This window comes from Balaenoptera ricei, chromosome 5 (genome assembly GCF_028023285.1).
Source record: "Balaenoptera ricei isolate mBalRic1 chromosome 5, mBalRic1.hap2, whole genome shotgun sequence".
In the NCBI taxonomy this organism is placed as follows: domain Eukaryota; kingdom Metazoa; phylum Chordata; class Mammalia; order Artiodactyla; family Balaenopteridae; genus Balaenoptera; species Balaenoptera ricei.
In genome coordinates, this window is record NC_082643.1 from 49027929 (window position 1) to 49044383 (window position 16455).

Genomic DNA, 16455 nt, shown 5'->3' on the forward strand with positions numbered 1-16455 from the left:
TGAGTCTACATACCTTCTTCCCCAGTGTCATATCCAGTGTCAAATCAAGATAGACACCTTGCTTTGGATTAGTAAAGTCCAGAACTTGAAATTTCTTAAGTAAGTGAATAGCTTTCTCCACCTCGTATATCTGCCTTGGATATAAGCGTTTTAGGTAGACATCATCTTCAGGTTCACCTTCCATAAAGGGATATGACTTTATTTTTTCTATCTCATCTTTTTTCTCATCCGATGCTTTTTCTTTGGCACCTTTTTTTGTTTTCTTTGCAGGCCTTAAAAAAAGAAAAAAATTCAAGATCAGTTATCTCAATACGTAGTCCAAGAGACTTAAAAAAAAGGCAATGTACATTAGACCAAAAAAAGACAAAAGATAAAGTTTATTTTAATTCAAAAGCATAGATTATTTTATAGTTTTTCTAGTGCAACAAATATTAAGTGAACTTTTGAACTGTTTGCAATTGATACAAAGTTGGATAAGGCATTGATGTTGCTCTCCAGAAACTTAGAGGAGACAGACATGCAAAGAGATAATTTCAATATGATGTGGTAAATACTTTGAGAATGTTATCAGGGCCATAGGGAAAAGACATTAACCCAGCCTAGGAGGAAGGGAAGAGTTCTGAAAGAGATGACCCCAAAGTCAATTCTTGAAGGATAAGGAAGAATTAGCCCAGATATATACCCAAGAGAAATGAAAATATATGACCACACAAACACTTGTACACAAATATTCATAGCAGCATTACTCAAAAGAGTCAAAAAGTAAAACAACCCACATGTCCATCAACTGATGAATGGATACACAAAATGTGGTATATTCATACAGCAGAGTATTAATAGGCAATGAAAGGAAATGAAGCACTGATACATGCTATAATTTGTATAAACCTTAAACACATTATGCTACGTGAAAGAAGCCAGTCACAAAAGCACCACATGTTGTATGGTTCCATTTATAGGAAATATCAAGAATGGGCACATCTATAAAAACTGAAAGTAGATTTGGTGGTTGTCTAGGGCCAGGGGAGAGGGTTAAGGAAATGGGGAGCGACTGCTAATGGACATGAGGTTTTGAGGGAAGATAATGAAAATGTTCTAAAACTGACTGTGGTGATGGTTGCACAACGCTGTGAATATACTAAAAACCACTGAATTGTACACTTTAAATGGGTGAATTGTTTGGTACGTAAATTATATCGCAATAAAGCTATAGAGTTATCCAGGTAAAGAAACAATGTAATAAAAGTACTGAGGCATGATAAACAGAATGGTACATAAGGGGAGCTATTATAAGTTCTAGCTGACTAGAGCAGGGGTTGGTAAACTTTTTCTGTAAGGGATCAGAGAGCAAATATTTTACGGTCTCTTGTCTCAATGACTCAACTCTGCCATTGCAATGTGAAAGCAGCCACAGCCAATTCAAAAATGAATGAGTGTAGCTGTGTTCCAATAAAACTTTATTTATGAACACTGGTTTAAATTTTATAATTTTCATGTGTCACAAAATAGTTCCTTTTTTCCTTTTTTTTTCCTAATCACTTAAAAATGTGAAAAACATTCTCAACTCATGAACTGTACAAAAATGGATGGCAGGCCAGATTTTTTGGCCCCCTGGCCATATTTTACTGACTCCTGAACTAAAGGTAAAGCAAAAGGCAGGAAACAGCAGCACATGAGGCTGGCAAATCTAGATCACAGAGGGCCTCCTCTAGAAGCAATGAGAAGCCACTGAACAGGAGTGGGATCTGTACTTCAGGTAGAGTATTCTGGCTGCAATATAAGGGATAGATTTGAAGGAAGCTAGATTGGAGACAATTAAGAGACAACTTGCTCCCTCTCTTCTTAAGGAGGTATGACAGCCTGAACCAGAGCAGTGATGGTAATAGGCTGGACAGATTATAGAGATATTTTACAAGGTAAATATTGAAGATAGGGAAAGGGGAAAGAAAAGACTCTAGAATACTTTGTAGGGTTCTGGCTTGGGTGACTAGACATAGAGTAGTATCATTAACTAAAACCAGAAATAAAGAAAGCAAAACAGGTTTCTTATGACGGAGGTAGTCACAGAGATGAGTTCAGTTTGGGGCAACAGAGTTTGAGTGTGGGGTTAGTTGCATCACTGGCCCCAATTCCTTACCCCCTCTCTCTATTCAAGTCCCTCTGCTAAGTGACTCTGCAGTTCCTCCCAATGAAAAGGGTGGAGTATATTTCTCAGTGCCTTGATTTGGTCATGTGACTAGTAGACCAATAGAATAAAGCAAAAGTGACAGTTTCTATGCTCTAAGCTTAAGGCATAAGAGGCTTCACCTGTTTCCACTTGTAAGTTTGTATTTCTGCCATTTTCATAAGAATAGGCCCGGGGTAGCCCAAGGTGGGAGGATGCGAGAAGTGTGAAACACAGGTGCCCCACAGAGCCCCTAGATTAGACAATTCTCAGCTGACCTGCAGCAGACTCACGGATGCACAGCGAGCCCAGCCAAGGTCATCAGAGACACCCATCCAAACCCAGCTTAGATCAGCTCACCCAGAGATGTGTGGGCAAGGATAATTAATTATAAGGTAGTTTGTTACATGGCGAATGCTAACAAGATGCTCACAAACTAAGAAAATATGTTCAAAAGAAAATTACAGGTAAGAGTTTGAAGTTAAGAAGTCAGAGCTAGAGGTCATATATTTTCTCAGCATTAATTCAAATCACACCTTTAATCTTTTAACCATAAAAGTTCTAAATCAGTGAAATAATATTTTAGAAAGATGTCTGGGTTCTAAGGTAGACAGAATAATGGCTTCCCAAAGATGTCCATATCTACCTGGCAAAAAGGACTCTGCAGATGTGATTAAGGTTAAAGAACTTGAGATGGGGAGATTATCCTGGACTACTCAGGTGGGCCCAAATCACACAGTCCTTGAAAGCAGAGAAACTTTCCCCTTTCTCATCTGCATCTGACAGAGATGGGAACAGACAGGAGAAATTTATTGAGCATGAAAGGGACTCAATATGCCATTCCTAGCTTTGAAGACGGAGGAAGGGGGAGCCATGAGCCAAGGAATATGGGTAGCCTCTCGAAGCTGGGAATGGCAAGGAAACAGATTCTCCCCTAGAGCCTCTAGAAAGGAACGAAGCTCTGATGACTCCTTGATTTTAGTCCAGTGAGATCCATGTCAGAATTCTGACCTATGGAACTGCAAGATAATAAACTTGAGTTGTTTCAAGCCATGAGGTTTGTGGTAATTTGTTACAGCAGCAACAGAAAACTAATATGGGGTCCTATAAAATTTATGCAAAAGAAAAGGATGACAGTAAAATGATATTTTAAAAAAGAACCTCAAAAACCAATCCAACATATAATTCCATTCTCACTTATAGCACTCGATGAATCCTTATTACCATAGCTAATAAGAGTATCCTCCCAACTAATAAGCAATTTGACCGAATAGCAGATAATGACAGTGCTCATTTTTAACGGGACACAGGTATCCTACCACTGGACTGCTGATAAGTCTAAGTAGGTGCCCGAGTGGATGATGCGACCTGCCCCAATGGTACTTGGGAATACACCACAAAATCCTGAAACCTTCTAAACTGGAGAAATCACATTTTATATTTAGTAAAAGAGCAGTGAGGCCAATAGAAGAAGGAGCCTAGAGAGCCTGTTTTAGTAATAAACTCTCTAAGATAAACAAAAGAATAAATATTGTAACTATAACCTACAGATTTACTTTATGTAAATGCTGATTTCACCCCTATATTTTTAACCATGACTGAACCTGTCCATTTAATTTGCAATTAGTAATATGAAGTTCCCAGAGGCTAAAATATGATTTTTAAAGTAGTAAATATTTGCAAAACCCAATATAAGTCTGATACATAACGAGACTGAGTTGGGATATACAGCAGTTTACTTATTTATACTTTAGACCTTGTTTCACAAAATATTTGAGATGGTTCAGTGAAAATATTAAGTTACAAACAGAACACTATTTTAGTAAAAAAAAAAATAAAGTACATCATTATAACACGGGGCAAATAGAACTCTAAGGAAAACACTGTCTTCCAAAATTAAAAAAAAAAAAAACTGCAATTGAATAAAATTTGTCAATAATAATTAATTTTATAAACCCACCACCTGTTGTTTTCCATGACGCTCCAAAAATTGTCTGCCTTTATTCATAAGAATCACATCCAGGGCTTCCCTGGTGGCGCAATGGTTGAGAGTCTGCCTGCCGAGGCAGGGGACACGGGTTCGAGCCCTGGTCTGGGAAGATCCCACATGCCGCGGAGCAGCTAGGCCTGTGCGCCACAACTACTGAGCCTGTGTGTCTGGAGCCTCTGCTCCGCAACGAGAGGCCGCGACAGTGAGAGGCCCGTGCACCGCGATGAAGAGTGGCCCCCACTCACCACAACTGGAGAAAGCCCTCACACAGAAACAAAGAACCAACACAGCCAAAAATAAATAAATTAATAAACAAATTTTAAAAAACAATTTAAAAAAAAAAAAGAATCACATCCAGAAGAACTCTGTTGTTCATGCAATTATGTAAGGCCCTATCAGGAGAACTTAAATACTATGATTCTCAGAGAATAAAATAATCATATTAGAAAGGTTTTGGGGAAGATGAGGGAGAAACAGCTGGCAGTCTGAATTAGAGAGAACAGAATTTAGCTGTAGTTACCTGGGTAACTAAACCGCACAGATTAAATGAGTAATAAGAGACTGTTTTCGGGTAATAACTTTCTCCCTGCTTCACCTGTCTCCTACCTCCAAGAGCATGAAAGGAAAAAATAATTCCACGGTCATACCCAAATAAAACAAGATAAGAAAAAAAATCAGTGCTATAATAAAGCTCACTTCAAGATCCTTGAAGATCTGCGACCCCAGAGATCCAAGTCCTTTTAAGGCTGAAGAAGCCTTTACTTCGAGGAATTGGGGTGGAGGCAGGAGGGTACACAACCTCAGTCAAACTAAACTGAACTAAACAGAACTAAAGAGAAAATGCCTAGGGCATATAACTATTAATGGAACCCAATGTTTGGAATTCTTACTTTTCAGTGTAATCACATAAATAAAATCACAAACACCCACCTCTGATGCTGGTTTATTCATTAAACTTTAATGCAGGGACTTCCTGGTGGCGCAGTGAATAGGACTCTGCGCTCCAATGCAGGGGGCCCAGGTTTAATCCCTGATCAGGGAACTAGATCCCACATGCGTGCCACAACTAAGAGTTTGCGTGCCACAACTAAGGAGACCACCTGCCACAACTAAGACCCCAAGCAACCAAATAAATAAATAATTTTTAAAAATAAATAAACTAAATGCAGAAGTTCTGCTTATACCTAAAATGTAAAAACTGACAGAATAAAACCTAGTCAATAATAATACAAATAAAAGCTGGAAAGAGCATTAACAATGACAGAGTCAGATAAAATCACAACTTTTCTTGAACCCGTCACAGAGCTGAGATCGTAGGGCAACCAAGTAGGTCTGAAATCTCCCCACAACCCCACTCCATATGCATACAGCCAGGAGAGTCTCACCTGTAGCAGAGAATAAGAGGAAGGCAAGCAGGCAGGAAAAAAATCAGCTAAACTTTTAGCACTAACGTATAAACCCCCTGAGAGATCCAGACACAAGGGGAGTTCACACTCATTGCATGGGCCTTTTCCACAGACCCCCACCAGATGCTCCCGGGAAAGACGGGAGCAGGCCAGGGGACTAGGGAGCCTCCTTCAAGGGTGCAGTATGGAGAAGATCAGCTACTACGTCCGGAAAGGCAAGTAACCCAGAAGCCCTCTAGGGCACAGGTAAACACCCACTGTATGTAGGGAAACAAAAGAAGAAAAAAACACTAGAAAGAAGAAAAAACACTAAAACTTCTATCCTCGGGGGTAGGGCAGGAAATAGTCCTGAGTGCAGTATCATCTACCAATAAAGCTATGGAAGTGCCCAGACACTATGGCACCAGACCTGCAATAGATACATACCATGGGGGGAGGGAGAGAAATACTGAGAAAACCTCATCCCCAAGGACCAGCAACACTGCGCCTACTTAAGACAATGGCTGAATTTGGAAACCACAGAATCCCTCCTGCACCCATCACCAGCCTGACAAGCACTGAGTAATAAGCAACAGCAGTCTTCTACTTGGGGAGGAGCAAGGGTATGGTGAGTGACCCCCTTCTGAGGCATAGCTGCACAGGCAAGGCTGAAAACTGAGCATGCAACAGCAACACTGAGGAAAAAAAACTTCCAGCAACCCAGCCCCCACCCTAAGCACAAGGTAACAGTACAGAAATCTGAAGCTGGTGGTGGTAATCATAGCAGTAACAAAACCAAACCCCAGCTCAACTTTTGACTGGATTGACTTAACACTGTGACAGAGGAGGCATGCCCATTTCCAGGCATAAATAGTATGTACTTTAGTCTCAACTGTTTGAACAAAATATCTAGCAGTCAATAAAATATTCTGAGATACACAAAGAAGCAAGAAAAAGAACCTATTGTCAAGAGAGAAGCAAAACCAGAGTCAGAGATGCCACTGGCAAACCATGAGTATATGCACATATATGGAGAAGAGAGGAGATTCAGAGTGACAAGAGAGAAGAGAGAAGCAAGCACAAGCCCCTCTACCCTGTCTCAGATCCTGATAAAAAATCAGCCATGAAAAAACTATTTTTTTAGTATATTATAAAGTCAATACATTAAAAAATTAAAACCACAATTAAAATTACGAATACTATGATTCTCATCAAGCTACTGAATAACTCTCATTGTCAGACGTGGAAAAAATTATCTGCTAACAAATTTTCACAGTTTTTTTTTTTAAACATGCATATTTCTTATGCTACAGTTTTTAGGTGAATGGAAACTCCTTTTAAAGTTGTACTGGAATAGAATATGGGGAAGACATAAAATGAAAAATTTCTATAGGATAAAAGAAAACAACACTTAAAGATAAAATATTCTCAAAATAATTTATGTCCCTAATAAACGAATACTTCCACAAAGCAGAAAGAAAAAGACAAACAGCCCAATAGAAAAATGGGCAAAAGATATAAATTAGACACACAATAAAGCAACACCAATAAAGACTGATGATATCCAGAGTTGTTAAAAATGTGGGCACTCTCACTCACTGCTGGGTAGGGATGTAAATTGGTACAACCAATACTCCTCCAAATTCTCAAAAAGAATCCAGGTACTATTCAGACTCAAAGGAAGCCTCCATTCTAGCAGCATTTCTGCCTCCTCTCTCTTAATCCTATATTCAAGCTGTATCATTCACTTTCATCCTTCTGCACCAGTGAAATACCTTTCTCCCAATTCCCCTGCAAAATCCTATCTATCTTTCAAGACCCAGCTCAGGGCTTCCCTGGTGGCGCAGTGGTTAAGAATCTGCCTGCCAATGCAGGGGACACGGGTTCGAGCCCTGGTCTGGGAAGATCCCACATGCCACGGAGCAACTAAGCCCGTGCACCACAACTACTGAGCCTGCGCTCTACAGCCCGAGAGCCACAACTACTGAGCCTGCGTGCCACAACTACTGAAGCTTGTATGCCTAGAGCCTGTGCTCCGCAAGGAGAAGCCACCGCAATGAGAAGCCTGCACACCGCAACGAAGAGTAGCCCCACTCGCCACAACTAGAGAAAGACCGTGCTCAGCGATGAAGACCCAACGCAGCAAAAAATAAATAAAATAAAATAAATAAATTAATTGAAAAAAAGAAAAAAGACCCAGCTCAAATACTTCTTGCCATATTCTCCTCCAGGAAGAATTAATTGACCTTTCATCTGTGATCCCACAGTACCTGGTCCATTCCTCTACTACAGCAGTTAAGACATATTATAGTGCAGATATGTGCTAATTTATAATGTATAAAGAGCTCCTACTAATCAACAACAAAAAAATAGGAATAGGACATGAACAGAAAATTCACAGTAAAGAAAATAAAGATGGCTCTTAAACAGATAAAAAGATATACAACCTCAATAATAACAGTAATGAAATATAAATTAAAACCATGATGATACCATTTATTACCTATCAAATTGGCAAAGTTCAAAAATTTTGACTACATTGTATATGGGAAAATAGGCATTCTAACAATACTTGCTGATAAGGACATAAATTGGCAAGATCTCTATGAAGGCAATTTGGTATTACCTATCAAAATTATACATGCACACATCTTTTTTTTTTTTTTTTTTTTTTTTTTTTTTTATTTATTTAATTTATTTATGGCTGTGTTGGGTCTTCGTTTCTGCGCGAGGGCCTTCTCCAGTTGCGGCAAGTGGGGGCCACTCTTCATCACAGCGCGCGGGCCTCTCACTATGGCAGCCTCTCTTGTTGCAGAGCACAGGCTCCAGACGCGCAGGCTCAGCAATTGTGGCTCACGGGCCCAGTTGCTCCGCGGCATGTGGGATCTTCCCGGACCGGGGCTTGAACCCGTGTGCTCTGCATTGGCAGGCAGACTCTCAACCACTGCGCCACCAGGGAAGCCCGCACACATCTTTTGATACAATTCTATTTGAGTTCATACTACAAATATATTCATAGTATTTGACAAGATCTATGTACATGATTATTCAATGCAGGATCATTTGTAATAGCAAAAGGCAAATGTCTTTTGGAAAGACATTTCCAAAATGTGTTTCAATAAGGGAATGGTTAAGTAAGTTATGGTATATTCGCACAATGAAATATTATACCCATGTTCACTGTAGCAACATATACAACAACCAAGACACGGAAGCAATCTAAGAGTCCACTAATGGAGATAAATGGATAAAGAAAATGTAATACACACACACACACACACACACACACACACAGAGGAATATTATTCAGCCATAAAAAGAATGAAATCTTGCCATTTGCAACAACATGGATGGACCTTTCTCTTATGCTAAGTGAACTAAGTCGGCCAAAGAGAGACAAATATCATATGATCTCGCTTATATGTGTAATCTAAAAAAAAAAAAAAAAAAATGCACTTACAGATGCAGAAAACAGATTGGTGATTGCCAGAGGCAGGGGAGTAGGGTGTAGGTGAAATAGGTAAAGATGGTCAAAAGGTACAAACTTCTGGTTATAAAATAAATAAGCCATAGGGATGCAATGTACAGCATGGTGACTATAATTAATAATACTGTAATGTATATTTGAAAGTTGCTAAGAGAGTAGATCTTAATAGTTCTCACCACACACAAAAAATTTGTAACTCTGAATGGTGATGGATGTTAACTAGACTTCCTGTAGTGAGCACTTCCCAATATATACAAATATTAAATCATTATGTTGCATACCTGAAACTAATGTATGTCGATCATACTGCAATTTTTAAAAAATGACTAAACAGCTCCATCTGAAACAATCTCCAAGATACACTGTTAAGTTAGAAGCAAGGAAGTGAGATGCAGACAGGTTGTATAGTTAGACGGGAAACTATTTTCCTCTACTCACAACAATTCTGACACTAAATGTGTGGATTTTTTTTCCCACACCCTCCAATTATCCAACATCAGCTGGATAGCCTGTAATTCAACACAATTCTGACACTATTTGGATTAAACATCAGATCCCACAAGTTAAGGGTTCTGTCCCACAAGACAGCCCCTACTTCAGATGCCAATTGCAAGTCCGGGCCTCCAGTACTTTTGGTCAACAGCTATATATCGGGGGGGCCCCAGGACCTCCCTCCTCAGGCTTCATAATTTGCTAGAATGGCTTGCAGAACTCAGACAAAAGCTTACTTAACATTTACTGGTTTATTACATAAGAAACGATATGATAAAGGATACAGATGAACAGCCAGATGAATAGGTACAGGGGGCAAGGTCCAGAAGGGTCTGGAGCACAGGAGCTTCTGTCCCTGTAGGGTTTGGGTGTACCACCCTTTCAGCACGTGGATGTGTTCACCAACCCAGCAGTTCTCCAAACCCCATAGTTCAGGGATTTTTATGGAGGCTTCATCATGTAGGCATGAGCAATTATGAACGCAATCTCTAGCCCCTCTCTCCTCCCTGGAGGATGGAAGGTAGGGCTAAAAGTTCCAAGCTTGTAATCACAGCTTGGTCCTTCTAGTGACCAGTCCCCATACAGGAGTCCACCAAGAGTTGCCTCACTAGACAAAAAGACACTCCTATCACCCAGAAAATTAAGGGTTTTATGAGCTCTGTATTAGGAACTGGGTCAAAGACCAAATATTTTTGAAAAATGCTCCTAGCCTCCCTATCACTCAGGACATCACAAGGATTTTATGAGCTCTGTGTCAGGAGCTGGTGGCAGAGCCCAATATAAATAGTTCTTATTATGTCACAGAATCCTAGCTCCAACACTTACTAGCTCTGTGACCTTGGGCAAGTTACATAGTCTATTGGTTCCTTGCTTTCTGCCTCTAAAAAAGAGCATAACAATGGCTTCCACATAAGGTTGCTGTAGGTATTAAATTAGTTATTGAATGTTAGTATTCAATACATGTGAAGTATTATTATAATAAGTCATGCCTCTCCTTCAGGACTATCAGGTCAAAGAAGCAGAGATGATAAACTTTTACAACTATATATCCCTGTATGTCTTTACAGAACCAAGCATATTGGTTTTTATTTTTTTTTAATTTATTTATTTATTCTTGGCTGTATTGGGTCTTCATTGTGGTGCGTGGGCTTCTTTCTCAATGCAGTGGCCTCTCTTGTTGCGGAGCACGGGCTCTAGGCACGCGGGCTTCAGTAGTTGTGGCTCACGGGCTCTACGGCGCAGGCTCAGTAGCTGTGGAGCACGGGCTTAGTTGCTCCGCGGCATGTGGGATCTTCCCGGCCCAGGGATCGAACCCATGTGCCCTGCATTGGCAGGAGGATTCTTAACCACTGTGCCACCAGGGAAGCCCCCCAAGCATATTGTTTTTTAATCAAAGATTTAAATGATAGCAAATGAAATAACTAAAAAAACAAAAACAAAACAAAAAAACTTACCTTGTAGCAGCAGCAAAATGTCTGTTGGGCACTGAAACGTATACAGAACAAGGATAAAGAGACGTCTGAGAAGCCATCTTGGAAAGACTATGCCTTTGATGATGTATCAAGACTTGAAAGAAAAAAACCATGTAAAATATTAATATTAATCACTACATACATAGTTTTTACATTCTCAGTGTTCTCTAAAACAAAAATATTCAATATTTGTGAGTTAACCACAATCTTTAAAAAGTGTAAAAATGGAAACTGTACTTCTTGAAACTAAAGCCAAGTAAACATATCTAATTGAAGAATTCTGTCCTAATTTATTTTTAACTTAGTCCAGTTAAGGCTCAACAAAGTATGTTAGCTCTATTATTATAGATTACAAATACGTATCCTGAATTTTTAATTTAAATTTTCTTCTTCTTCTTTTTTTTTTTCTTGTATAGATAATACATTCAAGTTGCCCAAGGTACTTCTGAAGGATAAGAAAGTGGAGGGTACTGTCTTACCAGAGGTCAAGACTTGTTATAAAGCTATGGTAATTAAGACACTTTGGTACTGGCACAAGTACAGAAAAATAGACTAATGAAACAATAAACAGCCCAGCAACAAGCCCATGTACATATGGATACTGAAATATGACAGAGATGTTATTGCAAATCACTGTGCAAAGAATTCAATAAGTGGTGCTAAGACAAGTGATTATCAACAGGGAAAAGAGTATATTTAGATCCCTATTTCACACCACACACACACACACACACACACACACACACAATCAATCAAATCTAGATGGACTAAGGACTTACATGTGAATGGCAAAACTTAAAGGTTTTCAGAATATAGGAAAATATCTTTATGACCTTTGAGAAGGGAACAATTTCACAAACAAAATCCAAAAGCACTAACCAAAAAGTGACTATATTAGTGTTAAGAACACCTGTTTATCAAAAGATACTTTAAAGAAAGTGAAAAGACAAGCCAAAAACTGGGAGATTATAATAGTAACATACATACTGGACTAAGGATTAATATCCAGAATATATAAGATCAACCCAATTGAAAAATAAACAAAAGAGATGAATAGACTTCTAACTGAAAAGGAAATACAGATGATGTATAAACATATAAAAAATGTACAGTCTCATTAGTAATCAGGTAAATGTTAATTTCAACCACAATAAAATATCATTTTACGGTGCTACTTAAAGAGTGGTCTGTGAGCCTGTTACAGCCTATCTGTTACCAAATTAATATTACCCCAGCATGTAAATCAAACACATCACTAAGTAAGTATATTATTTAGTGCAGCTGACAAATTTTTTTCCACAAGACTTTCTCAATGAAGAAAGAGTGCTTTGATCTTATTTTGGACAGGTAACAGTTTGTAGATGAGATAATTTAAGTAGCACTGTTTTACATGTAGCAAATTGGCAAAACTTTTTTTAAAAGTCCTGTATAGCTGAAAATATCACATAAGGATAAATTTTACACATAGCAGTTAAGAGCATGAATTGGAATACCGTCTTGGAAAACAAGACGGCATTACCCAAAGAGGATGGGCACGCACACCTCAATGTTGCAGCGATTCTACTCCTGGGCATGTACCCTAGAGGAACTCCTGCACACGTGTACTAAGAGACATGCACAAGAATGATCATCACGTCATTGAAATGGCAAAACTGAAGAAAAGAACCCAAGTGTGTATCTACAGTAGGATGGATAAATAATTTGTGGTATATTCCTATAATGGAAAGCTACAGGACTGTAAAAATGAATAAATTATATGCCATATATATAGATGGATCTTACAAACATAATTTGAGGAAAAATGTCACTGGCAAAAGAATTCATTTGGTATTATTTAAATTCAAAAACGTGCATAAGTAATCAATATTGTATTTAGGAGTGTGTGTGTGTGTGTGTGTGTGTGTGTGTGTGTTAAAACTATACAGAAGGGGACTCCCCTGGTGGCGCAGTGGTTAAGAATCCTCCTGCCAACGCAGGGACATGGGTTCGAGCCCTGGTCTGGGAAGATCCCACATGCTGTGGAGCAACTAAGCCCATGCACCACAACTGCTGAGCCCATGCACAACTACTGAGCCCACGCACCACAACTACTGAAGCCCATGCACCTAGAGCCCATGCTCCGCAACAAGAGAAGCCACCGCAATGAGAAGTCCGCGCACCGCAACAAAGAGTAGCCCCCGCTCACCACAACTAGAGAAAGCCTGCACGCAGCAACGAAGACCCAATGCAGCCAAAAAAAAAAAAAAAAAACTATACAGAAAAACAATGGAGTGGTAAAATAGAAATTCAGGAAAAGTGCCTTACCTCTGGGGAAGAAGCAGATCAAATAAAACAAAGGCACTTGGGCCTTTGAAGGTACTGATAATGTTCTTTTTTTTTTTAAGCTTACTAGTAAGTATCCAAAATTTTAAGTTATTATTCTTTATATGTTATAAATATCTTTTGTATGTAGAAATACTAGGAAAATATTTTTATTTAAGGATTACAAAAGAATATACAAAAGTAAAGTCTTCCTCCAACCCCTAAAACCCAGCTTCCATCCCACGTTAGTAATTTCTTATGCATCTCTCTAGAAATATTATTTCCCTACTCTTTTATTAAATGGTAGCACACTCTACTCACGGTTCTACACCTTTATTTTTCATGTAAAGGTATTAGAGCCCATTTTCACACATAGATATAGATGTACACACATTATTTATAAGAGATGTGTATATATAATCTCATGTATGCCTTTCATAAAGGTACATTTATACGTATATATTACAGCAATAATTTCATATCAGTTCATAAAGACTTCATCTCTTCAGGGCTGCAAAAGTACTACACTGGGTGGTTGTATCATAATCAGTGACCAGCCATTAGTTCATTTATAATATTTTGCTATTATGAACAGTGCTGCAGTGAATGACCTTGTACAAACATCATTTTGCACACATACAAGTATATTCATAGGATAAATTCAAGAAGGGAATTTGCTTGGTCAAAGGATATGAACGTTTGTAATTTTGATAAACACTGCTCTCTACAATAACAGTGCCATATACATTTCAACCAGCAATGAAAAGGTTGCCTGTTTCCATACACTCATGCCAACACAGTATGTTACCAAACATGTTGATATTCATCAATCTAGTAGATGAAAGATGGTATGCAGAGTTGTTTTAATTTGCATTTCCTTATGAATTAGGCTGAATACGTTTTCATGTTTGGTCATCTATATTTTCTTTTCTGTTTAATTGGGCTTAAACTCAATTTTGTTTTCTTTTTTTTTTTGGCTGTGCCATGTGGTTTGCAGGACGTCAGTTCCCCAACCAGGGACTGAACCTGGGCCACGGCAGTGAAAGCCCAGAATCCTAACCACTAGGCCACCGGGGAACTCTCTAAACTCAACTTTTTAAATTAGTGCTCTACAACTAGGTTTTCATGTAAAATAACTGTTAAAACCTAATACCTTAAAATCCACTCATTATATAAACCGATAGCATGTAAACTGTAAGACTTGTCTACACATCAAATGAATTCATTTCATGAGTTAAGTTTCCAAGTGCAAGGCACTGCGCATGCAGAAGAGCTACCGAGTCCTCACTGTGGTCTACAAGACCCTATGTGAGCTGGCCCCTGCTATCACTCCACACCACTCTCTTACTTGCTCACTATGAACCTTCTTTCAGATCCTTGAGTCCCTAGAGTCCCTCAAGTTAATTCCTCACTCAGGGCCTTTACCGTTAATGTTCCGTTTGACAGGGACGCACCAGCTCCGTATCTTCCCCTGGCCTACTCCTTATCATCAGCTCAAACGTCATGAAAGCCACGTGCCTAACAACTCAATTTCATCTCTAATTCTAATCTTCCAAAACAAAGCTGAAGTACAAGAAAACCACCAAAACTGTGAATTCTGTGAACATATGGGTCCGACATTTGGGACAGTATAGGAAACCTGTTTACTTTTGCCGCACAAAAGCCGCAAGAGGCTTTAATGGCTAGGAAAAAGAAGAGAAATAGACTAATGAGATCCAGTTCCTGACCTCCAGAGTCTCAAATTTAGTGGGCTATGCTGGTATGCAACAGTCTAAGAGGAGATTCTCCACATTTTTAAAGAAGCCAGCTATCTTGAAAAATCACATATGGTAAATGAAGGAAGAGCAATTATCTACTCAAGATTTGGAAAACACTTCCAAAAAATAATTCTAATTGTACTAAACAAGAACCCCACAACCTTGGCAGGATCCTCAAAATAATAATTCTCTTGAATACATCAATTGCAACCTGCTATAAAATACTCAACCACTACTTTCAGAATCCCCAGTCATGACAACCAGAAATTAAAATTTTCAACAGAAATCAAACTGCTACAGACTAAGAAAAAATAAACTACAAAAATACCACTACTTAAATAGCACTGTTAGGCCATGATATCTGTATTTTCAATCCTTCTGTAGTCAATTTATCTATCTGTAGTATTTAATTATATTCCTTTAATATATTTCTTCTCCTCTCACTCTTAGCAAATAACCTCAGTCGCTACTTCAGAGAAAACAGAAGGCCTCAGAACTTCCTCCACTACTTAGGAACCTAACTGAATCTGCACTCATTCTCAAAAGTTATCCTCACCCCTACCCCATGGCAATGAGATGGAAATAACTCCATCTCCTTCGCTAGCTGATTCTCTTAAACATGATACTGAAAGGTTAGAGTTCCCCAGGGCTTCTCAACCTAACTCTATAATCCTCACTTTCCCCAGGAGATCTTATCCATCTAGTCTTTGCCTTCCCACCATAAGCACTGTAGTCCAGGCCACCATCATCTACTACGTGGAATACTGCAACAGACTCCAAACTATTCTACTACTCTTGGCCTTTTCCATTTCTTTTCCACCTACTAGTAAGAGGGATGATTTAAAAATGAAATCTCGTCATATCCTTACAACACTTGGATGGCTGCACCTTGCTCTCTGAATAAAGTAAATTCTTAAAAAGGTCCTCCATGAGCTGCTTCTATCCTATTTAGCGAGCTTCATCTAACACCATTCTCTCTCATGCTTGCCACACTTCAAATACACTGGCCTCCTTTGTTTCTTGAACACACCGTGGGTTTTACAACCTTGAGATTTTCAAATATAATCTTCCCTCCATCTGTGACATTCTCCCCTACTACTTCCCACTCCCCCTTCCAATAGCTAATTCGTAACTATCCAATGATCTTTCAGGGACTCTGCTTAAGCTACTCCTTCAGAAAAGACTTCCCTGAAGACTCAGAATAGATTAAGGTCTCTCATATACACTCTTATAACAACCTGTACTTTTCCTTCACAGCACTCAGGACAACTGTAATTAAAAAAATAATTATACAATGAATGTCCGCTCTTCAATAGATGATAAGTACCATGGCCAAGGAGTGTATATAACTTGTTCACTATTCTGTTCCTAACACAAAACACAGTGTTTGGCAAATGAAGACATGAT

The 16455-nt window shown here is 38.9% G+C and overlaps 1 protein-coding gene across 2 annotated transcripts in view; it reads right to left on the reverse strand.

Moving 5' to 3' along the window:
* MRPL1 (mitochondrial ribosomal protein L1) overlaps positions 1–16455 on the reverse strand; it is a 59851-nt gene that overhangs the window by 38475 nt on the left and 4921 nt on the right. For both annotated transcript variants that reach the window (XM_059924015.1, XM_059924014.1), the window contains exons 2-3: positions 10973–11084; positions 14–272 (exon numbers count right to left, since the gene is read on the reverse strand). In XM_059924015.1, coding sequence (XP_059779998.1) covers positions 14–272; positions 10973–11084 — 371 coding nt within the window. The remainder of the gene's footprint in view (positions 1–13; positions 273–10972; positions 11085–16455) is intronic.